The sequence below is a fragment of the Oncorhynchus mykiss genome, chromosome 2 (assembly GCF_013265735.2).
Source record: "Oncorhynchus mykiss isolate Arlee chromosome 2, USDA_OmykA_1.1, whole genome shotgun sequence".
Lineage (NCBI taxonomy): Eukaryota > Metazoa > Chordata > Actinopteri > Salmoniformes > Salmonidae > Oncorhynchus > Oncorhynchus mykiss.
This window is the reverse complement of record NC_048566.1, coordinates 47,136,379-47,163,017: the sequence shown is the minus strand read 5'-3', so window position 1 is coordinate 47,163,017 and position 26,639 is coordinate 47,136,379. Positions and strand designations below refer to the sequence as shown.

Here is a 26,639-nt window from a genome sequence, read left to right as displayed (position 1 = left end):
GGCCCAGGGCTCCAGGGTGTGACCATTTAGTCGCATTTTACATCCCTTTGACTAGGATGTATGAGTTACATGGTGGCATCAGTGAAGGCTGCAAATTCTAGCTAATCACTTGACTCAAAACTTAAATATTTTTTAAACCGTGACTTGAGCAAACAGTGAAGTGCAATATCCTGATTCTTGCAATGGAAGTGTCTGCCCTGTCTCTTTGCCTGTTTCACTGGCAAGCGAGCCACTCTCACTTCCTCTCGCAGTTAGCCTAGCGATTAAGAGCGTTGGGCCAGCAACTGAAAGGACGCTGGTTCGAATTCCCGAGCCAGCAAGGTTGAAAAATCTGCTGTTCTGCCCTTGAACAAGGCAGTTAACCCCCAACAACTTTTCCCTTGGCACTGATGACGTGGACGTAGATTAAGGCAGCCTTCCAGACCTCCCAGATTCAGAGGGGTTGGGTTAAATGCGGAAGATACATTTTGTTTGAATGCATTCAGTTGTGAAATTGACTAGGTATCCTCTTTCCCCAATATTGATTGCAATGGCCTCCTAGAATGCGGACTTACGGCAAAAAGTCCTTAGGCTTACCTGTTTCCTCTTTTTTCGGGAACAGGTAAGCATAGGGTTGCAAAGGGAGGGTATATTACTGGAAACTTCTGAATTTGACCAGTAAACTACCAGAATTTTGCTAACTTTCAAGTATTTTCTGTAATTTATCAGAAGACGTCTGGTGGCCCTTTGGGGTACTTCAGATTATCAGAGGTGTCTGTAATTATTGCTTGCCCTCTGTGTGGCCTTATCACATGTACAATATATAAAATAATCAAATATGATTTTAAAATAAACACTCTAATGACAAAGCTGTATAAAATTATTATTATTATTATTAACCATCAACTTAGAGAATACCATTGGCGTTTAATACAGTATGAGAGTTTCTGCATGAAATATCCTTTATATTATTTATTTTTTACACACTTTTATTTATTTGACTATTTCTTTGTTTTAGCGCCAAACTAGTGGCAGTTGTGAAAAAAGTCAATAGTTGGAAGAGTTGCATAGTTAATTTCAAATAATGCCATTGTTGATTAGATGCTTTTTTCAGTAATTAGTGTATTTTCTCTTAAACCATATGGTCTATCCAGTAGAAACTCAAGGTCAATATGGACACAGATATCACATTTTTATACTATAGATGAATATATATATTTTTAAGTTATTCAAGTATCAAATACCAAAGTTCCCATAGATTCCATTTTCTTCTCATCTCTCAATATTGAGTGTTATAGCACAATTTTTTTACCGAAGTGGTAGCATATGGCATTGATATACTGTATACGGAACGCAGAAGCGCGCATCTGCCATTCGTGGTGATTGCATAGGCCTATATAGACATCATTGGGTAGTGTGCTGCCAAGTTTTTTAAATTTACTGTTAAATGAATCAATTACATTGCTAACCAGCAGAATATTATATTTAGTGATCTAGCTAAGTTAAGTTTCCACTTCCTCAGATGGTGAATTAGCCTCAAATTAGCCTTTGTGATATTAATACACAAAAAATATATCAATCTCTACTGAATATATCTATCTATCTATCTATCTACAAAATATCTCATAAATTCATGGGCCCTATTTTGAGAGTAAAATATACCAACAAAATAATAATTGTCAACCCACAATTCATGACAATCTGGTTTAGGTTGCACATCAAAATATATTGTGTCATGCATTCCTGCTTGGACATATTTGATGAAACATTTAATTTTAATTTTTTTAGAATCACACAAACTCAGTAGCACTGTAATGACTTACAATTATTACAAATGTTCTCTTATCACGTGACGGAGTGACTACATTTTTGAGAAAATGTTAGTGGCATTCCCCACCTGGGGAAAAAGTTAGTCTTGAGCCCTGATTAGCCTGAATTGGCTAATTAGTTAATTGCGCACTCTCACCTTGAAGCGTATGAACCTCTTCTTCCAGGAGTGCTTGCCTGAGAGGTATATCTGGCGCAGGGCCTCATGGCACAGCTGCATGTCAATGCCATCAGGCCCGACAGTGAACTGAAAGGCCACGGCCTGGTGAGCTTCTGCCATGGTGACTGCTGCTGTACAGGGTCACTGAGGAGAGAGGGAGGAGGGGACATGACACATCGATAGGATTAGTTATTTTTCCCTTTTATTTAACCTGGAAGTACCATTGAGGTTAGAAGACCTCTTTTATTTATTTTATTTGTATTTCACCTTTATTTAATCAGGTAGGCTAGTTGAAAACAAGTTCTCATTTACAACTGCGACCTGGCCAAGATAAAGCAAAGCAGTTCGACACAAACAACAACACAGAGTTACACATGGAATAAACAAACATACAATCAATAATACAGAAAAATCTATAAACAGCATGTGCAAATGAGGTAAGATAAGGGAGGTAAGGCAATAAACAGGCCATGGTGGCGAAGTAATTACAATATAGTAATTCAACACTGGAATGGTAGGGTGTGCAGAAGATGAATGTGCAAGTAGAGATACTGGGGTGCAAAGGAGCAAGATAAATAAATAAATACAGTATGGGGATGAGGTAGATTGGATGGGATATTTACAGATGAGCTACAGTATGTACAGGTGCAGTGATCTGTGAGCTGCTCTCCAGGCTGTGTAAGGGCTATTTAACCAAGAAGGAGAGTGATGGAGTGCTGCATCAGATGACCTGGCCTCCACAATCACCCAACCTCAGCCTAATTGAGATGGTTTGGGAGCACTTTGTGTACATAGTCCCCCCCAAACAAATGCTAACCTCCCCTGTTATTGCAATGATGAGAGCTTAGAATGTCCTAGGGGTATGATATTTCTGCATCTAACCTTCTCATTCATCATTATTCATGATTAATTCAGGACTGTCCATAATCATGGTAGCATTCACAATATAGAAGCGTTTAGCAACATGTCCTATTCTTATTTACAATAAAAGTGACTCCAAAATAACACCATACATTATTGTTACAGTATCTAGAGTTTACAAAATGGTACAATAGAGATAAATAATTATACACAACAAAGAATGACATCAGCCCACATGATCAAATTGATGTCAATTGAGCACAAAATAATCTGAAGCACACTTAAAACAAACAGCAAATGCATCCAACAAGTTTGTAGAATCACAAGCTTTATGTAATCATTGTGCGCTAGGAATATGGAACCTTTGGTCCCCTAAAATGGTGGGACTCTGTACAAAAAGTGCTGTAATGTCTAAACGGTCCACCCAAAACGTATATCACTTGGAGTTGATTTGCCCATGGGTGGAATCTCAGTCTCAGTCAGTTGGGGAACCCTGATGACCTACTTTTGACCAGACCCCTGTAGGTGCCCAATAGGGAATCGGGTGCCATTTGAGACACAGCCTCACTCTTTTTAATCCCCAACAAGAGGTGGAATCTCAGTCTAGAAGACTACAGTGCCTTTGGAAAGTATTCAGACCCCTTGACTTTTTCCACATTTTGTTACATTACAGCCTTATTCTAAAATGGATTAAATACATACAAATTCCTCAGCAATCTACACACAATACCCCATAATGACAATGCGATCAGGTTTAGAATATTTAGCAAATTTACTAGAAATAGAAGAAAGAAATACCTCATTTACATAAGTATTCAGACCCTTTGCTGTGAGACTTGAAACTTAGCTCATGTGTATCCTGTTTCCATTGATCATCCTTGAGATGTTTCTACAACTTGAATGGAGTCCACTTGTGGTAAATTCAATTGATGGGACATGATTCAGAAAGGCACACACCTGTCTATATAAGGTCCCACATTTGACAGTGCATGTCAGAGCAAACACCAAGCCATGAGGTTGAAGGAATTGTCCATAGAGTTCCGAGACAGGATTGTGTTGAGGCACAGGGCTGGGGAAGGGTACCAAAGCAATTCTGCAGCATTGAAGGTCCCAAGTGGCGCAACGGTCTAAGGCACTGCACTACAGATACCCCGGTTCGAATCCAGGCTGGTTCACAACAGGCCGTGATTGGGAGTCCCATAGGGCGGTAAATAAGAATTATTATTAACTGACTTGTCTAGTTAAATAAAAAAATAACACAGTGGCCCCCATCAATCTTAAATGGAAGAAGTTTGGAACCACAAAGACTCTTCCTAGAACTGGCCACCTGGCCATACTGAGCAATCGGGGGAGAATGGCCTTGGTCAGGGCACTGAAAAAGCTCTAGGGTTCCTCTGTGGAGATGGGGCGAAACTTCCTGAAGGACAACCATCTCTGCAGCACTCCACCAATCAGGCCTTTATGGTAGAGTGGCCAGACGGAAGCCATTCCTCAGTAAAAAGCAATTGACAGCCCACTTAGAGTTTGCCAAAAGGCACTTAAAGACTCTCAGACCATGAGAAACAAGATTCTCTGGTCTAATGAAACCAAGAATGGCCTAAATGCCAAGTGTCATGTCTGGGTGAAACCTGGCACCATCCCTATGGTGAAGCATGGTGGTAGCGGCATCATGCTGTGGGGATGTTTTTCAGCAGCATGGACTGGGAGACTAGTCAGGATGGAGGGAAAGATGAACAGAGCAAAGTACAGAGAGATCCTTGTTGAAATCCTACTCCAGAGCGCTCAAGACCTCAGACTGGGCGAAGGTTCACCTTCCATCAGGACAATGACCCTAAGCACACAGCCAAGACAACGCAGGAGTGGCTTCGGGACAAGTCTCTGAACGTCCTTGAGTGGCCCAGCCAGAGTCCGGACTTAAACCCGATTAAACATCTCTGGAGAGACCTGAAATACAGTGCCTTGCGAAAGTATTCGGCCCCCTTGAACTTTGCGAACTTTTGCCACATTTCAGGCTTCAAACATAAAGATATAAAACTGAATTTTTTTGTGAAGAATCAACAACAAGTGGGACACAACCATGAAGTGGAATGACATTTATTGGATATTTCAAACTTTTTTAACAAATCAAAAACTGAAAAATTGGGCGTGCTAAATTATTCAGCCCCCTTAAGTTAATACTTTGTAGCGCCACCCTTTGCTGCGATTACAGCTGTAAGTCGCTTGGGATATGTCTCTTTTTTTCCCATTCCTCCTTGCAAAACAGCTCGAGCTCAGTGAGGTTAGATGGAGAGCATTTGTGAACAGTTTTCAGTTCTTTCCACAGATTCTCGATTGGATTCAGGTCTGGACTTTGACTTGGCCATTCTAACACCTGGATATGTTTATTTTTGAACCATTCCATTGTAGATTTTGCTTTATGTTTTGGATCATTGTCTTGTTGGAAGACAAATCTCCGTCCCAGTCTCAGGTCTTTTGCAGACTCCATCAGGTTTTCTTCCAGAATGGTCCTGTATTTGGCTCCATCCATCTTCCCATAAATTTTCACCATCTTCCCTGTCCCTGCTGAAGAAAAGCAGGCCCAAACCATGATGCTGCCACCACCATGTTTGACAGTGGGGATGGTGTGTTCAGCTGTGTTGCTTTTACGCTAAACATAACGTTTTGCATTGTTGCCAAAAAGTTCAATTTTGGTTTCATCTGACCAGAGCACCTTCTTCCACATGTTTGGTGTGTCTCCCAGGTGGCTTGTGGCAAACTTTAAACGACACTTTTTATGGATATCTTTAAGAAATGGCTTTCTTCTTGCCACTCTTCCATAAAGGCCAGATTTGTGCAATATACGACTGATTGTTGTCCTATGGACAGAGTCTCCCACCTCAGCTGTAGATCTCTGCAGTTCATCCAGAGTGATCATGGGCCTCTTGGCTGCATCTCTGATCAGTCTTCTCCTTGTATGAGCTGAAAGTTTAGAGGGACGGCCAGGTCTTGGTAGATTTGCAGTGGTCTGATACTCCTTCCATTTCAATATTATCGCTTGCACAGTGCTCCTTGGGATGTTTAAAGCTTGGGAAATATTTTTGTATCCAAATCCGGCTTTAAACTTCTTCGCAACAGTATCTCGGACCTGCCTGGTGTGTTCCTTGTTCTTCATGATGCTCTCTGCGCTTTTAACGGACCTCTGAGACTATCACAGTGCAGGTGCATTTATACGGAGACTTGATTACACACAGGTGGATTGTATTTATCATCATTAATCATTTAGGTCAACATTGGATCATTCAGAGATCCTCACTGAACTTCTGGAGAGAGTTTGCTGCACTGAAAGTAAAGGGGCTGAATAATTTTGCACGCCCAATTTTTCAGTTTTTGATTTGTTAAAAAAGTTTGAAATATCCAATAAATGTCGTTCCACTTCATGATTGTGTCCCACTTGTTGTTGATTCTTCACAAAAAAATACAGTTTTATATCTTTATGTTTGAAGCCTGAAATGTGGCAAAAGGTCGCAAAGTTCAAGGGGGCCGAATACTTTCGCAAGGCACTGTAGCTGTGCAGCAACGTTCTCCATCCAACCTGACAGAGCTTGAGAGGATCTGCAGAGAGGAATGGGAGAAACTCCCCAAATACCGGTGTGCCAAGCTTGTAGCGTCATACCCAAAAAGACTCGAGGCTATAACTGCTGCCAAAGGTGCTTCAACAAAGTGCTGAGTAAAGGATCTGAATATTTATGTAGATTGTAGATGGTACAGTTTTTTTGTTATTAGGGGGTATTGTGTGTCGATTGATGATAAAAAAAATCTATTTAATCAATTTAGAAAGAGGCTGTAACATAAAACAATGTGGAAAAAGTCAATGGGTCTGAATACTTTCCAAATGCACTGTATGTGAAGGCACATCTCATTTCACTAGATAGAACTCCATCTCATTTTATAGAATAGTTAAGCCTTAACCTGAAGCAGTTTAAACCTACTACTAGCTACTCATTGGTACGAGGAGAACGAGGAGAAGCAGGCCTAATAAAGCTAGGTATGCCAGTTCATTTGCAGTCTGGTTGGTAAATGATTAAGTAGTTTTACAATGTAAAGTTTTACCATCACATTTCCTTACAGGTTCACTCAAAGCCCAAGGCATTTCATTATTACCTGTAAATCGCATAGATCATTACCCAGGTAAGGTCTAAGGTTCTACAGAGGTACTATGCTATGCATTATATTTCAGTTAACATGGCCATGAAAATTTTATCCAAAAACGTATTGGTGGAGTATGTTTTACAATATTATCTACTATCACAGATCTCTGGGTTTGTCGTATATACAGTGGCAAGAAAAATTATGTGAACCCTTTGGAATTACCTGGATTTCTGCATAAATTGGTCATAAAATTAGATCAGATCTTCATCTAAGTCACAACAACAGACAAACACAGTCTGCTTAAACTAATAACACACAAATTATTGTATTTTTCTTGTCTGTATTGAATACATAATTTAAACATTCACAGTGTAGGTTGGAAAAAGTATGCGAACGCCGTGGCTCATTAGAGTCTGGGGCCAGCTAACCTGGAGTACAATCAATGAGACGAGATTGGAGATGTTGTTTTAAGCTGCCCTGCCCTATAAAAAAACTCACAAAATTTGAGTTTGCTATTTACAAGAAGCATTGCCTGATGTGAACCATGCCTTGAACAAAACAGACCCCAGAAGACACAAGATTAAGAATTGTTGACATGCATAAAGTTGGAAAGGGTTACAAAACTATCTCTAAAAGCCTTGATGTTCATCAGTCCACTGTAAGACAAATTGTCTATAAATGGAGAAAGTTCAGCTCTGTTGCTATACTCCCTAGGAATGGCCGTCCTGCAAGAGCACAGCGCAGAATGCTCAACGAGGTTAAGAAGAATCCTAGTGTCAGCTAAAGACTTACAGAAATCTCTGGAATATGCTAACATTTCTGTTGATGAGTCTAGGACACGTAAAACTCTAAACAAGAATGGTGTTCATGGGAGGACACCATGGAAGTAGCCACTGCTGTCCAAAAAAACTGCTGCACATCTGAAGTTCGCAAAAGACCATCTGGATGTTACACAGCACTACTGGCAAAATATTCCGTGGACAGATGAAACTAAAGTTTAGTTGTTTGGAGGAACACACAACACTATGTGGAGAAAGAAAAAGGCACAGCACACCAACATCAAAACCTCATTCCAACTGTAAAGTATGGTAAGGGCCTGGACAGTTTGCTATTATCGACGGGAAAATTAATTCCCAAGTTTATCAATACAGGCTATTTGTCCGCCAATTGAATCTCAACAGAAGTTGGGTGATGCAACAGGACAACGACCCAAAACACAGAAGTAAATCAACAACAGAATGGCTTCAACAGAAGAAAATAGACCATCTGGAGTGGCCCAGTCAGAGTCCTGACCTTATCCCGATTGAGATGCTGTGGCATGACCTCAAGAGAGTGGTTCACACCAGACGTCCCAAGAATATTGATGAACTGAAACAGTTTTGTAAAGAGGAATGGTCCAAAATTCCTCATGACCATTGTGCAGGTCTGATTCGCAACTACAGAAAACATTTGGTTGAGGTTATTGCTGCCAGAGGGTCAACTAGTCATTAAATGCAAGGGTTCACATACTTTTTCCCACCTTGCACTGTGAATGTTTACACGTTGTGTTCAATAAGACATGAAAACATATAATTATTTGTGTTATTAGTTTAAGCAGACTGTGTTCGTCTATTTTTGTGACCAATTTATGCAGAAGTCCAGGTAATTCCAAAGGATTCAAATACTTTTTCTTGCCACTGTAGTCTATTTTCTAAGACAGATAGGCAAACCTCATCCAGCATCCATGGCTGCCTGGATTGTCACCCCTAAAACACTCAACAAAACCAATTGAAGGTAGACCCTAATACCTTTTTTTAACAACATGACTAGGTGAGGAGTGGTGCTGGAACAACATCTCTAGGCGATAGTATAAGTTTGAAAATGGTCAAAATGCTTCGTTATGTCCTCCTGCCCTTGGAGTATGCACTGATTTAACATGATTGGATATGTGAAAGCAAGGATAAAACTTCAAAGCTTAGACCGGTCAAGACATGTCAGATCAGCGATCAGCAACTTTAAGCAAGGTGGGAGGGTGGCTGGTAGCGGGCATGGCCATTGAAGCGGTCTTCGACCAAACATTTTAGAGACCCTCCTCTTGGCCGCACAGACAACATTTTACTGTTTTAAAGCGAATTTCCTGCAATTCTAAGCATTTTCCCATGGGGTAGAGAGTGCATTTTACAGTTTTAAAGCTACTTACCTGCAATATAGGGCTGGGCAATATGGCCAAAATATCATATCACAGTATTTTTTTTTTATGAGTAGTGCGTGACCCTATGGTGGTAACAAATACATTCTAAGTGATTTCAATGGGTCTTTCTCCATTCTGATTGCTTTATGCTGTTCAATTCAACCCCAAATAATTTCCTGCTTTTTCATAAATGTCTGCATTTCCTGCAATCATTTGAGGTCATTTCCACACTGCCATGTAGGGCTGCACGATATGGGCAAACAATCTAAGCCTTATTTTTAACTAAAATGTTGCAATTGCGATGTGACTTGCAATTTATAGCAAAACACTTAGGTGAACTGTTGGAATCATGGAAATACAATTATTATTTTAATTCTATACTCTAAAGGAATATAATAGTGGGCACTCTGAATACAGTGTTGAAAATATCATGAAAATATCAGGAAGAGTTATTGTGACAGGGTAGGAACCAAAGTGTTAATAAGTGTTTTAGGGGACCCTATAATCTTTGGCTACATTAACTGTTACATTAACTGTTTTCTCATGTAGCTAACATATTAATTCTTTGCATATTCTGTGTCTGCCCCATCGACCGGAAGTCGTCTGTTCGTTCGACCCATCGATTGGTTAATTTTTTTAAATGCATATTTTCCATATATAGACATATATACAGTGGGGAGAACAAGTATATGATACACCGCAGATTTTGCAGGTTTTCCTACTTACAAAGCATGTAGAGGTCTGTAATTTTTTTTTATCATAGGTACACTTTAACTGTGAGAGATGGAATCTAAAACAAAAATCCAGAAAAACACATTGTATGATTTTTAAGTAATTAATTTGCATTTTATTGCATGACATAAGTATTTGATCACCTACCAACCAGTAAGATTTCCAGCTCTCACAGACCTCTTTCTATGAATCCCTCATGTTCTCCACTCATTACCTGTATTAACTGCACCTGTTTGAACTCGTTATCTGTATAAAAGATACCTCAATCAAACAGACTCCAACCTCTCCACAATGGCCAAGACCAGAGAGCTGTGTAAGGACATCAGGGATAAAATTGTAGACCTGCACAAGGCTGGGATGGGCTACAGGACAATAGGCAAGCAGCTTGGTGAGAAGGCAACAACAGTTGGCACAATTATTAGAAAATGGAAGAAGTTCAAGATGACGGTCAATCACCCTCGGTCTGGAGCTCCATGCAAGATCTCACCTCGTGGGGCATCAATGACCATGAGGATCATGGGATCAGCCCAGAACTACACGGCAGGACCTGGTCAATGACCTGAAGAGAGCTGGGACCACAGTCTCAGAGAAAACCATTAGTAACACACTATGCCGTCAAGGATTAAAATCCTGCAGCGCAGGCAAGGTCCCCCTGCTCAAGCCAGCGCATGTCCAGGCCCGTCTGAAGTTTGCCAATGACCATCTGGATGATCCAGAGGAGAAATGGGAGAAGGTCATGAGGTCTGATGAGACAAAAATAGAGCTTTTTGGTCTAAACTCCACTCGGCGTGTTTGGAGGAAGAAGAAGGATGAGTACAACCCCAAGAACACCATCCCAACCGTGAAGCATGGAGGTGGAAACATCATTCTTTGGGGATGCTTTTCTGCAAAGGGGACAGGACGACTGCACCGTATTGAGGGGAGGATGGATGGGACCATGGCCGAGATCATGGCCTACAACCTCCTTCCCTCAATAAGAGCATTGAAGGTGTGTCGTGACTGGGTCTTCCAGCATGACAACAACCCAAAACACACGGCCAGGGCAGCTAAGCAGTGGCTCCGTAAAGAAGCATCTCAAGGTCCTGGAGTGGCCTAGCCAGTCTCCAGACCTGAACCCAATAGAAAATCTTTGGAGGGAGCTGAAAGTCCGTATTGCCCAGCGACAGCCCTGAAACCTGAAGGATCTGGAGGTCTGTATGGAGGAGTGGGCCAAAATCCCTGCTGCAGTGTGTGCAAACCTGGTCAAGAACTACAGGAAACGTATGATCTCTGTAATTGCAAACAAAGGTTTCTGCACCAAATATTAAGTTCTGCTTTTCTGATGTATCAAATACTTATGTCATGCAATAAAATGCAAATTAATTACTTAAAAATCATACAATGTGTTTTTCTGGATTTTTGTTTTAGATTCCGTCTCTCACAGTTGAAGTGTACCTATGATAAAAATTACAGAACTCTACATGCTTTGTAAGTAGGGAAACCTGCAAAATCGGCAGTGTATCAAATACTTGTTTTCCCCACTGTGTGTATATATATATATATATATATATATATATATATATATATATATATATATGTATATATATATGTTTTAACAATACAAATGCCTCAAGAAGCATCCGAGAATTGTTTATTTTTTACCTGACCCAACTATTCTTCTCCTGCTCCTGCTGTCTTTAGCAGATTCTTCCAGTACTCTCTTGAAGTTCCCGGTAATATGCTACATGGGGAGTCTGCAACCTTTCTCATGTGGAATGCCAATTTATCTTCCCATTTCTAGTGATCTGCATCCCAGTTATGGTTTTCATATGCACGTTTTTGTGTAACAGTTTCATTTCATTTATAATAACGGTCTTCATATCTCAAAATCATTGTCATGTGGTTAATCAAAATTTGATCCAAATCTAAATGAGAATGATAGAAACCTAAAAAGTAATTATACAGCCATTGCCAACTATGGAAAAATAGCATACATAAAGGCAACAAATGAAAGCATTGCAGCCATCAGGTAGAAAATGGCCTGATAAAAATAAATATTCTATAAATCCCGTTGGCTACAGATGGCCGGTCTGCAACAAACTTCAAACATTGTATCAACTTGGGTCTGGCCCGAAGCTTGCAAAATTGTACTAAATATTCTGGACCCTCAGAGTTTCCTGAGCAAGTGAGCTTGGGACAGACACAGCTGTCGGTAATTTGTGCAAGGGATAAGAAGCAGTGCTTGACTTGGGCAGGAGCTCACTGGAGCTGAGAACCGGCACCTCAAATGTTCTACTTCTTGAGCTCCTGTTCCTTTTATAGAATATTATCTCAAAAGTATTGTGAAGCTCCTGCACCTACATATAAAACATTAACAGCACCCAAAATTAGTACCAGAACCTATTTCAGTCCAAGTCCAGCACTGATAAGAAGTAATAAGGCAGGCCTATTTTATGACGTTTCCACTGGATCAGAGCATGACATTTTTCGCTTTCATGCTGAATGGTTATCGAAAGGGAGAGATCTGGAAAAGCAGACTTCTTGCTGTGGTGAGTTAAGCCAATCAGAAATACTATCAGATCCCCAAATGGGCACATTTATGTGCCTACATTTACACAGGCCTACTTCTATGCGTGCTCGTCCTTACTCAACATTGGCAGGAAGCGCTCCAAACAAAAGACAATGACTAAATTGACAAAACTCGTAAATGGAATGAAATAAACCAAACCTTGTTTCTCACAAGTGTAGCATAGGTTGTGCACTCTGCAAACAACGTGTCCACTCTGACAATGACAACAGGAAGACTGGAATAATAATAATGAATTAATTAACATAAATTACCATAACCAAAGTAACAAACATTGTAGATGAGAAATTATAGGAATTCATGGTAAAAGTACTACAGGTGATATATGTGATGGGGAATTGATATACACTAACAATCAAACGCAAACAAATCACACAAGTAAGTTATGAAACAATGAATGTGCACAAATTGGCAGGAGAGGCATTCTGGAGAGAGAAGTGCATTGTGCATCTGGGCACATGGTCAATCCGACATCTGCATTGGCCATGCAGCATTTACGGTGATATGGCCTCTGCAGAAGTCAGGGCATTCACACTTCTTGCGCTTCACGGAGCAGTGCAGAGTTGTTGTCAAGGAAGTGAGTTTGTGTTCTACAGGATGTACCGCCCCCACCTACCGTCAACCAATCATGTCAATGCGGAGATATACAGAGCCCTCTGCATTGTTACAAAAATTGGGAGGCTTATGGCATGTAGTTCAATTTGGCCTCTGCAATTGCGTCACCCCTCCATATGGAGCCTCCAAACACATGTTTGGATCAAGCATAAATTGATGCGCCCTCCACAATGGACTAGTTCACTGAGATGGGCACATACATACAGTTTGGAGTCACTTAGAAATGTCCTTGTTTTTCAAGAAAATCTAATTGATCAGCAATACAGTATAGTCCCAGAACACCTCGTTGAGGAATGCCTGGAACACTGACGGAGCATTGGCTAAGCCAAATGGCATCACCCAGTACTCCTAGTGACCAGACATTGTGCTAAAAGCTGTCTTCCATTCATCCCCCTCCCGGATGCAGATGAGATTGTATGCACTCCGCATGTCCAATTTGGTAAAGAACCGGGCCCCGCAGAGCTGTTCGATAGCTGCCGGCAGAGGGTAACGGTACTTGGTGGTGATCTCATTGTCCTCTGTAGTCAATACATGGGCATAAACAATACACGGGCGTAACCCTCCATCCTTCCTGGCCACGAAGCAGAAGGCTGCAGACGCAGGAGAAGTGGACATGCAGATGAAACCTTGTTGGAGCGCCTCATGGATGTACTCCTCCATGGCTTTTGTTCCAGCCACCGACAGAGGGTAGATGCGTCTGCACTGGGGCAGGTCGATGGCACAGTCCCAGAGGCCATGAGGAGTGAGAGAGGTGGCGCAGGTTTCAGAAAATACCTCCCGCGGGTCCTGGTATACCTCCAGGATGTTGGGCTGAAGGGCAACCACAGGACTCCGACGTGGAACCACAGGCAATGGGAAAGCAGGTCCTCCAGCATTCGGGTGCCTAGCCCGTGATTTTCATCCTTGACCATGAGATGGTGGAGTTATGGCGTTGAAGCTAAGGGAGGCCGAAAATTATCTTGTGAGCGGGTGCACTGGTGATGAAGGGAATGTTCTCCTGATGGATGGACTCCATGGTGAGGGTGAGTGGTCTGGTGATGTGTATGATGGTCCCGGAACCTAATGCCCGATTGTCGAGGGCTTGAACCGGGAAAGGAGAGGAGAGCCAGTATGAGGTGATGTTAAGAGAGGAGGCAAGGGTCTGGTCAATAAAGTTCCCAGCGGAACCGGAATCCACTAATGCTGTAGAAACAGTACATGAGGGACAGTCAACTAGTGTGATCGACACCAAAAAGGGTTTGGCAGAAAGTGATGAAGAGGGGATACTCACGCCTGCCCCTGCATGTGGAAGATCACGTGACCTTCCTATGCGCTTGTCGAATCCTGAGTTGGGATGTACCGGACACTGCTGGAGCTAGTGCCCTCCTTGACCACAATAGAGACAGAGCCCCAGCTGTCTCCATCTGCGTCATTCCGCCTCAGGGAGACGTGTGACCCCTACCTCCATGGGTTCAGGCTCTGATCCAAAGTTTTCACAGAGGGACGCTCCCGAAGTAGGTTATCCAGATGGATGGCCATCGCGATGAGTGTGTCCAAGGAGAGGTTGTCGTCTCAACAGACCAGTTCCGTCTGAACCTCCTCACGCAGACCTCTTTGGAAGAGGGTACAAAGCGCCGGCTCATTCCATCTGCTGGATGCTGCTACTGTCCGGAAGGTGAGTGCGTACTCAGCAGCAGTCTGGTCCTCCTGCCGTAATTGGAGTAGGCGCTCCCCCCCCCCCCCCCCCCCCCTCTGCCCTCCGATGGATGATCGAAGATACTTCTGAACAGAGCCATGAACTCCTGATACGAATCCAGCTCCTCCTCTGCCAGACGGCCGTAGCCCATTCCAACGCCCGCCCAGTCAGCAGAGAAATAACTGTATCAACCTTGGACATCTCGGTGGTGGGGGCTCCCACCTGGTGCACAAAATAGAGGTAGTAGGAGTAGCTTATTTTGACAAAACTCCTGATACTTCGGTGAAGTATCAGATAGAGAGATAAAGCGAAAACATACAAAACACAACAACTGTTCAGAGACAAAAAAAAAAAAAAAAAAAAAAAAAAAATCCCTATAAGATTTAGTAAATGCAACAAGTATTAGATCGAGAAAGATTCAGAGAAAAAATCCAATGAAAAAACAGTGGGACTTGGGGCAGACACACTCCATGGATATGTAGGCTCCCCTCCCGATTGTGCTCTCCCTATTCCTCTTCCTCTCTCCATCCACTCTCCTCTCCCTCCACTTCTCCCTTCTCTTCCTCCTCGCTCAACATCTCTATCACTCCTATCATCTCTAACTCCTCTTCCCCCCTGCCTTCTGCTGCTGAGCCCTGACTCTCCACATCAGCTCCCTCGCTTTCACTGACCTAGAGGAACAGACTAAGAGAGAAAGAGAGAGAGAGAGAGAGAGAGAGAGAGAGAGAGAGAGAGAGAGAGAGAGAGAGAGAGAGAGAGAGAGAGAGGAGCAGGGCAACAAATAGGATACAATTGGTCCGGAACATCATCTCTCTCTCCCGCTCAGTCTCTGTCTTCATTACTCTCTTTTTCTCAACCACACACATACGGTCTACCTAATAATCACCTCTTGGGAGTTTCCATAATGAATTGTGTGACACAGTTGCAGGCCTCCCATTACACACACACACACACACACACACACACACACACACACACACACACACACACACACACACACACACACACACACACACACACACACACACACACACACACACACACACACACACACACACACACACAGTTCATGGTGTGCATATATATGTACAGTGCATATGTACAGTGCATTCATAAAGTATTCAGACCCCTTGACTTTTCCACATTTTGTAACGTTACAGCCTTATTCTAAAACGTATATAAAAAAATCCTCATCAATCTTCAATCTACACACAATACCCCATAATGACAAAGCAAAAACTGATTTTTATACATTTTTGCCTAATTTATTACAAATAAAAACATAAATACTTTATTTACATAAGCATTCAGACCATTTGCTTTGAGACTCAAAATTGAGTTCACATGCATCCTGTTTCCATTTATTATCCTTGAGATGTTTCTACAACTTGATTGGAGTCCACCTGTGGTTAATTCAATTGATTAGACATGATTTAGAAAGGCACACACCTGTCTATATAAGGTCCCAAAGTTGACAGTGCATGTCAGAGCAAAAACCAAGCCATGAGGTCGAAGGACTTGTCCGCAGAGCTCTGAGACAGGATTGTGTTTAGGCACAGATCTGGGGAATGGTACCAAAACATTTCTGCAGTATTGAAGGTTCCCAAAAACACAGTATCATTCTTAAATGGAAGAGGTTTGGAACCACCAAGACTCTTCCTAGAATTGGCCGCCCCAGCAAACTGAGCAATCGGGGGAGAAGGGCCTTGGTCAGGGAGGTGACCAAGAACCTGATGGTCATTCTGACAGAGCTCTAGAGTTCCTCTGTGGAGATGGGAGAACCATCCAGAAGGACAAATATCTCTGCAGCAATCCACCAATCAGGTCTTTATGGTAGAGAGGCCAGACGGATGCCACTCTTCGGAAAAAAGGCACATGACAGCCCGCTTGGAGTTTGCCAAAAGGCACCTGAAGGACTCAGACCATGAGAAACTAGATTCTCTGGTCTGATGAAACCAAGATTGATTGAACTATTTGGCCTGAAAGCCATGTGCCACGTCTGGAGGAAACATGGCACCATCCCTATGGTGAAGCATGTTGGTGGCAGCATCATGCTGTGGGGATGTTTTTCAGCGGCAGGGACTGGGAGATCCATGATGAAAACCTGTCCACTCCAGAGCGCTCAGGACCTCAGACTGGGGCAAAGGTTCACCTTCTAACAGGACAATGACCCTAAGCACACAGCCAAGACAATGCAGGAGTGGCTTCGGAACAAGTCTCTGAATGTCCTTGAGTGGCCCAGTCAAAGCCCGGACTTGAACCTCATCGAACATCTCTGGAGAGACCTGAAAATAGCTGTGCAGCAACGCTCTCCATCCAACCTGACAGAGCTTGATAGGATCTTAGGTAAATGTGATTTCACTTGTTGTTTGTTTATAAATTAGCAAATTTTTCTAAAAACCTGTTTTTGCTTTTTCATTATGGGGTATTGTGTGTAGATAGATGAGGGGGGAAACAATGTCATCTATTTTACAATATGGCTGTAACGTAACAAAATATGGAAAAAGTCAAGGGGTCTAAATACTTTTCGAATGCACTCTATGTCAGACTGATGGATAATCAGACAGGATAGAGTGCATAAAAGATATTCATGAATATGATCATAGATGGGTCAGATTATAACCATAAAGACTATATAGGTTACACACACTTCAAGACCCATAGTCAGATTACTTTTTATAGATGGTAAGAAGTCTAAGTACTGTATGTGGCACAACAGTTTACAGATTCAATGCATCATAAACTATTGTTTATTTATTTAGGATGTTGAAAGTAAAAGATTGAAAAGATGACACTATATGCAATTTAGTCAAACAGGTTTCAAATAATTATTAATCTGTTTCGATGGGTATAGTTAGCTGTTTGTTTTTGTAGGAGGGAGTGAGACAAATACATGTTTTATTTAACCTTTATTTAACTAGGCAAGTCAGTTAAGAACAAATTCATCTTTACAATGATGGCCTACCCTGGACCAATGGCCTACCCTGGACCAAAGCAGCAGCTCGCCATTGCTAAATGCATTTGGGGAAACCCTAGGCCTACAGGCCTAGGCTATAACCATACACATTGGAATCTCTGTTTTATTTTCTATTTACAGTACTTGATATTCATGTCTCATAGCGCATGAGACAGACCGTTCAGCTACTGTAAGGCCGGGGTAAAGAATGACAATCCATGGACACTGCGACTTCAGATATAGACTCGAAGGTTCAATAAGAGCAACCACACATCTTCAGGGGACAAATAAAATAAGGATAAATCACATGATCAGAGCGCTGGCACATGCTACGACACCAAACTCTAAACTGAAGCTATCCCAGAAACCCCTGCTCTTTATAGTCAGAGCCACAGCATCCACTATCAAAATAAAAGTCCTTCAATTACAGTCCCACATTACTATAACAACTTGTCTCGTTCCTGAAACCTGACACTCACAAGCTCTCTTGAAAGACATGCAGTTGGGAAAAGCTAACAACAAAGGGTTGAAATAAGATGCAGACTGCTACTATTAGCCTAAACTATCTGAATTGATTTGAGAAGTGTATGCCACATCTTACAATACAACTAGCTAATAATTGAACAGAGGTCACAGAGAGAACTTCAATTGATGTGGAGCAAGCATGCTACAGACATCCATTTGTACTGGTATGACGTTACACATAACATTGCCGTGTAGGCATGTTAGTGTGTCTGGGATTCAGAGAAAAATAATTTCCCATATCTTTACAAAGTGGCATTGCATGTGACTGAATATGATACTATTGTTTGTTAGAACATGGCCCACCCCACTGACCTCTATAGGTCAGCCATTTTGGTCAGGGAGTTGGTCAACCATGGTTTGCCAGTGCTGTGATAAAAGTGTAGAATAAGACATTTTAAGAATTTATCTGCACTGTATGTGTGTTAGCTGGCTAGCCAGGAGTAATGATTCCATTAATTTTTCAAATTAACTGCCACTATGTGACTCACCACCTGGATTCGGTCTTATATAGCAAAATGTGATTTTTTAATATATTTTTTTTACATTGGGTAAAAGTAGAGACTCAGAGCTACAAAATAGTATATCGTACACTGCATTTGAGGAACAATGGGAAAGTAATTCTGCTTTGAAAGTTGATCAACTTGTAAACTCACTTTTCAGAAAATCGCCTTTGAATGTTTTGGTATCTGGTGAAGAGCTTTTCTTTGTCTACAACCATTCAGCATCGTTCACATCCTCTTAAGCTTTAGCCCCACCCACCTCATTTTGCTCAGAGCGCACACTTGATGCTCTGGGCGATAATTTCTTTACCTCTGGATAACATGAAAACACACCTAACCAGCTCTGCTGGCAACAATTTCATTATGACCTTTTGCAGACGTTTACTGACACCGGCCATATTCAACTGGTGTTGTACACACGTCACGTAATGTTAGCTAACGAGCCAGCCTGCTAACGTTAGATAGTTAAACAACAATGAACAAAGTGCCAACACTGCCTAAGTGCAACACTTCCTAACATTAGGCTCTAACAGCTCTGGGTAACGAATAATAACGTCTGCTAGGGAGCCAGCCAGCTAACGTTAGCTAGCTAGCTAACAGTACACTTTAGCTTAAGACATATAACTAAACAAGGAACCTAGCTAGGTAAACAACATTTAAGATCACACACATCACGTAACGTTAGCTAACGTGCCAGCCAGCTAACATTAGCTAGTTAAACAACAAGAGTGCTGGGAGCTAACCAACCAGGTCCAATGTTAGCTAGCTAACATTAGGCTCTAACTAGAAAAGCAAACGGCTCTGGGAAACAAATAATAATGTCAGCTAGGGAGCCAGCCAGCTAACGTTAGCTAGCTAGCTAACAGTACACTTTAGCTTGAAATGAAACCACTTTATGTCAAAATTAGAAAGGTGTAATATCTGAAAAGGAAGCTAGCTAATGCTAGACTACCTTACCTGTATACATCAACATGCATTATGGACGCGTCTCCCGGTCAGGAATGCCATACCATGGTTGCACTTAGTTTGAAGATGTAATCCGGAGACAGCCGTTTTCTCCATCTCTTTAGCTATCATACTCTAATTCCACTCATTTCAAAACTTGATCCTCCAGAAAATGGAGAGCAACACTTATGCAGCTACACTACACAATACATTTTTTAAAACCTTTCTAGGGCAGGCGTTCTGCTAGCGGAACCCCTCGACAACATTCCACTGAAAAGGCAGCGCCTTTTTTTTGTAACATTCACAAAGTCCAATACTGCAAATGAAAGATAAACATCTTGTTAATCTACCTATCGTGTCTGATTTCAAAAATGCTTTACAGCGAAAGCACAACATATAGTTAGGTCATAGCCAAGTAAAAAAAAACACAGCCATTTTTCCAGCCAAAGATAGGAGTCACAAAAAGCAGAAATAGAGATAAAATGAATCACTAACATTTGATGATCTTCATCAGATGACACTCATAGGACATCATGTTACACAATACATGTATGTTTTGTTCGATAATTTGCATATTTATATCCAAAAATCTCAGTTTACATTGGTGCGTTAGTGCAGTAATATTTTGATTCCAAAATATCTGGTGATTTTGCAGAAATATTCATAATAAGCATTGATAAAAATACAAGTGTTATTCACAGAATTAAAGATAGACTTCTCCTTAACCCGTAGTGACGCCCAGCCCGTGAACGGGACCGTTATCGTCATCTGACACTAATTAGCATAACGCAAAGGACATAAATCTTCCTAGAAAATATTCCTATTCATGAAAATCACAAGTGAAATATATTGGAACACAGCCTAGCCTTTTGTTAATCACCCTGTCATCTCAGATTTTCAAAATATGCTTTACAGCCAACGCTAGACAAGCATTTGTGTAAGTTTATCATAGCCTAGCATAGCATTATGCCTTGCTAGCAGGCAAACTTGTCACGGAAATCAGAAAAGCAATCAAATTAAATAGTTTACCTTTAAAGAACTTCGGATGTTTTCACTCACGAGACTCCCAGGTAAACAGCCAAAGTTCATTTTTTCCCAAAAGATTATTTTTGTAGGCGAAATAGCTCCGTTTGTTCTTCACATTTGGCTGAGAAATCGCCCGGAAATTGCTGTTACCACAACGCCGAAAAATATTCCAAATTAGCTCCATAATATCGACAGAAACATGGCAAACGTTGTTTCGAATCCATCCTCAAGGTGTTTTTCTAATATCTATTCGATAATATATCAGTTGGGCCAATTCGTTTTTCACTCTGACCGATTGGAGTAATGGCTACCTCTGTATTTTACGCGAGAATCTCTCTCGGAGCCACCATGTGACCACTTACGCAATGTGGCTGCCTACGGCTATTCTTCAACAGAAATACGTAAAACTACGTCACAATGCTGTAGACACCTTGGGGAATACGTAGAAAGATGGTACATTCACAACTGAATAGGGAGTCATTGGAACACAGCGCTTTCAAAACCTGGGGCACTTCCGGATTGGATTTTTTTCAGGCTTTCGCCTGCAACATCAGTTCTGTTATACTCACAGACAATATCTTTACAGTTTTGGAAATGTTAGAGTGTTTTCTATCCAAAGCTGTCAATTATATGCATATTCTAGCATATTTTCCTGACAAAATATCCCGTTTAAAACGGGAACGTTTTTTTTTCCAAAAATGAAAATACTGCCCCCTAACACCAAGAGGTTAATGCAACCGCTGTGTCAGATTTCAAAAAAACTTTACGGAAAAAACGTAATCTGAGAACGGCGCTCAGAGCCCAATCCAGACAAAGAAATATCCGCCATGTTGGAGTCAACAGAAGTTAGAAATAACACTATAAATATTCACTTACCTTTGATGCTCTTCATCAGAAGGCACTCTCGGGAATCACAGTTCGACAATAAATTACTGATTTGTTCCATAAAGTCCATCATTTAGCCACTTGTTGTTAGCGTGTTCAGCACAGTAATCCATCTTCATGAGGCGCGAGCACTTCGTCCAGACAAAAACTCTAAAAGTTCCATTACAGGTCGTAGAAACAAGTCAAACGATGTATGGAATCAATCTTTAGGATGTTAACATAAATCATCAATAAGGTTCCAACCAGACAATTTCATTGTCTGAAGAAAAGCACTGGAACGAGAGCTAACTGTCGGGAACGCGCGTCACGAGCCTGAGACACTCTGCTAGACCCATGACTCATTCAGCTCCCATTCCCCCCTCCTTTATAGCAGAAGCCTGAAACAAGTTTCTAAAGACGGTTGACATCTAGTGGAAGCCGTAGGAAGTGCAACTTGACTCCATAGACACTGTGTATTCGGTAGGCCAAGCTTTGAAACACTACAAACCCCACTTCCTGGTTGGATTCTTTCTCAGGTTTTCGCCTGCCATATGAGTTCTGTTATACTAACAGACATCATTCAAACAGTTTTAGAAACTTCAGAGTGTTTTCTATCCAATACTAATAATAACATGCATATATTACCATCTGGGACAGAGTAGGAGGCAGTTCACTCTGGGCACGCTATTCATCCAAAAGTGAAAATGCTGCCCCCTATCCCCAAAAGGTTAACCCGTTATAGCATGGACATTGCCATTGAAGGCTTCCACCATTTTAAAGTCGTCAGCTGGATGGGGATTCCTATGAGTTGAGAGCAATCAGCCAATGAAGAAGCAAATGGACTACTTTAAAATTGAGATATACTCAATGGCCTTGCCCATGCTGTCACAGACGCAATAATGGCACAGATACAAAGAGGAGTCCTCTTTCGATCACGAAGGCCTGTTGTTCACACAAGTAACTGCCCTCTCATTAGCTAGAATGGTCCCACCTGATCTTGTCTCCTCCTGCCTGCCTTCCATCTTTGAGGACATGTATTTCCATTGTTAGAGCGGTCACTTGACTATCTTGTCAATATAATAGACAATCTTTGCTTCAATACTGGATTGCTTTAATGGTTGTTTAGCAACAAAACGAATCTGTGCACAACTACAGTATGGGGCAAAATAGACGGGTTTGGCTTAGAATGTTCACGTAAATAAAGTTGCACAATGAGCACTTGTTGTCTCTCAAATACATCTAGCTAGAGGATTTTAGCCATGTTAATATAGATGTCTCATCAGTCAAAACAACTCAAAACAAGACATGTTATCAAGATCAACATTTTTAAATGTAACCTTTTATTTAACTAGGCAAGTCAGTTAAGAACAAATTCTTATTTACAATGATGGCCTACTCTGGCCAAATCCGGACGACGCTGGGCCAATTGTGGCCGCCCTATGGGACTCCCAATCCCAGCCAGATGTGATACAGCCTGGATTCGTACCAGGCATTATAGTGACACCTCTCGCACTGAGATGCAGTGCCTTAGACCGTTGGCCACTCGGGATCCCAGATAACACGATAAGATAAAACGAGCCACTTACAATTCCCCACATGGCAGTTTCTAGTCATTGTTGCTAGCTATCTGGCCATCCAGAATCACAACAACACACATCCTCCTGCCCCATTGAAGCGTGGACATCGTTTTAATCAAAATGCAGACATTTTGTCTCGAACATGTGAACTTTCATGTGCCTTAATAACAAACTTGTATGTTATCTGTAAATACAAATACAATTATTAAATTACGAGCTTTGTTGGTTAAGCCACAGAAAAAGTTAGCAACCTTTCAACTAGCCATGATTGTCTGAGATAATGAGTGGGCTGGACATGCCGAGAGAAGATTGGTCTACCATATTGAATGTCGTCTGTCTATTTGATCTTGTCAGTCTGTGTTGTGAATTCTGTCGAATGCGGCTTTAAAGCCATAATGAGTCCTCTATCTATATTTATGACAACTCCGATATGAAGTTGTTTTTTTCAAAATGGCCTAAATGCCACATGTCCACTTATATCAGTGCATTCGTAACAACCCATCCATTATGAAACTTCTATTAAATCAAATAAGCCTCACATGGCAAATTAGCTATTTTCTGTTTACCAAATTTGACACTCTCATTGACCTCCATACAAAAATTCCTCACTGCCTGGGTTTATTTTCGTGGACAAATTTGGGTGGAGTAAAACCTTTCACGTCGCCTCTTCCTCTCTGGTTGAAATCGCCTGAAGCCTTGTTCACATTACCCATAATTGTAATAGCAATGCCTCCTTGCTGTTAAAGGCTCCATTGCTAGACGTATACTGCATACTTTGAAATTGTTCAAACTTTGCGTCATCTTCTGTCCAGCCAGAGTCCATCGAAGAACAGGAAGTTGCCAAACCACAGAAGATGAAAATATGTGGCTTTCGGTGATGGCTTTATGGAATAGCTAGCAACTTGTAAACCATTACCCATTCATATAAGTGAGTACTATTTTAATAGTAATGTTAAATAATACACATTGGCTGCTAAGCCAATTATATTATATGACTGTTGCCTCCCGTTAAGTTTATTGTGATGGTAATTAAATGTTTTTAATAATAATTTTTAGGTGGAGGTTGTTAGCTACATTGGTATCTTTTTTTTAGCTAGATAGATATAGCTGCTCTGCAGTGCAAGCTAGCTTAACCTACTTTAAAGTTAGAGAAACAAGTTGAGGAAAAGGTAACTTAAAAAAACATGTTCTATTATCACTTGAAACAATTTACTTATCATGTCTAATTAAAATGTCATATTTTCCAATCTCCAAAAATAAGAGACAGGCACTCCTCTTTTCATACAGTGTAATGAAATATATCACGATGCGTATGGGCATGACATGCAAACCTCCCCGGCCAGGTTGCAAAATAAATGTACACATACATGTTATTCAATCATTTCACCCATACGCTGACGCGCTTGAACGAGCGTCTGCGTAGCCAGGCGTTAAAATAGAACTTGGTTGGTTTTATTTGAGCAGCTCGTGCGCTTCAAGTCCCCTCCTTATTGTTCGTCAGGAAGATACAAACCCACTGGAGGCTTAAAATATCAATTAAGAAAGATTCAATTATTAAGAATTAACTAACTAAAAACCTAAGTAGGTTTTTATTTTTATCTGTGGATTAATCGCCGGCGTAGAGGTACACGATTTTGTAAGACTCTGTGTAAAAATTATACAAAGCTCCAGCTAAAAAAAAGTACTCATCCAAGGCTTTTCTTTATTTTTACAATTTTCTACATTGTAAATTAATAGTGAAGACATCAAAACTCTGAAATAACACATATGGAATCATATAATAATCAAGAAAGTGTTAAACAAATCAAAATATATTTTAGATTTTAGATTCATCAAAGTAGCCACCCTTTGCCTTGATGACAGCTCTCTTGGCATTTTCTCAACCAGCTTCGCCTGGAATGCTTTTCCAAAAGTCTTGAAGGAGTTCCCACATTTGCTGAGCACGTTGGCTGCTTTTCCTTCACTCTGCGGTCCAACTCATCCCAAACCATCTCAATTGGGTTGAGGTCAGGTGATTGTGGAGGCCAGGCCATCTGATGTAGCACTCCATCAATCCATCTCTCATTCTTGCTCAAATAGCCTGGAGGTGTGTTGGGTCATTGTCCTGTTGAAAAACAAATGATAGTCCCACTAAGCTCAAACCAGATGGGATGGGCGTATTGCTGCAGGATGCTGTGGTATGCCTTGAATTCTAAATAAATTACAGACAGTGTCACCAGCAAAGCACCCCCACACCATCAAACCTCCTCCTCCATGCCTCACAGTGGGAAATACACATGCGGAGATCATCCACTCACCTACTCTGTGTCTTCCTTTCCTGTGGCGATCCTCATGAGAGCCAGTTTCATCATAGTGCTTGATGGTTTTTTCGACTGCACTTGAAGAAGTATTCAAAGTTCTTGACATTTTACGGATTGACTAACCTTCATGCCGTAAAGTAATAATGGACTGGCATGCATATTTGAGCTGTTCTTGCCATTATGTGGACTTGGCCTTTCAACAAATCGGGCTATCTTCTGTATACCACCCCTTCCTTGTCACAACACAACTGATTGGCTCAAACACATTAAGAAGGAAATAAATTCCACAAATTAACTTTTAACAAGGCACACCTGTTAATTGAAATGCATTCCAGGTGACTATCTCACAAAGCTGGTTGAGAAAATGCCAAGAGTGTACAAAGCTGTCAATCAAGACAAAGGTTGGCTACCTTGAAGAATCTCAAATCTCAAATATATTTTTATTTGTTTAACACTTTTTTGGTTTACTACATGTGTTATTTCATAGTTTAGATGTCTTCATTATTATTCTACAATGTAGCAAATAATACAAATCAATTAAAACCCTGGAATGAGTAGGTGTGTCCAAATGTTGACTGGTACTGTGTTCATTTTTTATTTTTCATTATTATTATTTTTTATTCAAGCTTTATTTAACTAGGCAAGTCCGTTACGAACAAATTCTTATTTACAATGACGGCCGACCGGGGAACAGTGGGTTAACTGCCTTGTTCATGGGCAGAACGACTGATTTTTTACCGTGTCAGCTCAGTTCATCTCCCAGGACAAAGTGGCTAGAAAAAGCAAGCTATCTTAATGGCCATTAATGTTAAATGTGTGTTTCGGTATGCCCCCAAATTAGTATCGTTGGTTCACAGTTGGTTTCGATATTTTAACCTGCGTGTCATGATCGTCTCTGGTGTGGATGGACAAAATCATCATGCGCGCATTGACGGTGTAGTCAGCTTATGAAGGACATATTTCTGGGTACCTAAGGCAGCCTGCAACGACGCAGTTGTGTTTCCATTCAGCTTGTGTTTCACCAGCCACTTTCCCTTCCCCCAGATGGGTTCCCGTGATCACATGACTGTGCTACTGGAAACTGGGGGAAAGGTCGTAGAGCTGTAGCGCTCGAATTCTAGGCAAACTCGCAACGAATAACTCGCAACATTATAGCCATCATACTCTGCGATAGTAGGCTACGTTGTTTATTATTATACTTGGGTGAACGTGTAATAAGCCACGATAATAAAG

At 41.2% G+C, this 26,639-nt stretch overlaps 1 protein-coding gene across 4 annotated transcripts in view; it reads right to left on the bottom strand.

Annotated features, from left to right (window-relative positions):
* cpt1ab (carnitine palmitoyltransferase 1Ab (liver)) overlaps window positions 1-26,639 on the bottom strand; it is a 71,227-nt gene that overhangs the window by 42,424 nt on the left and 2,164 nt on the right. For 3 of the 4 annotated variants that reach the window (XM_036933601.1, XM_036933595.1, XM_036933608.1), the window contains exon 2: window positions 1,946-2,110. In XM_036933601.1, the coding sequence (XP_036789496.1) occupies window positions 1,946-2,086 (141 nt within the window). In that variant the 5' untranslated portion in view covers window positions 2,087-2,110. 4 annotated transcript variants of the gene reach the window in all.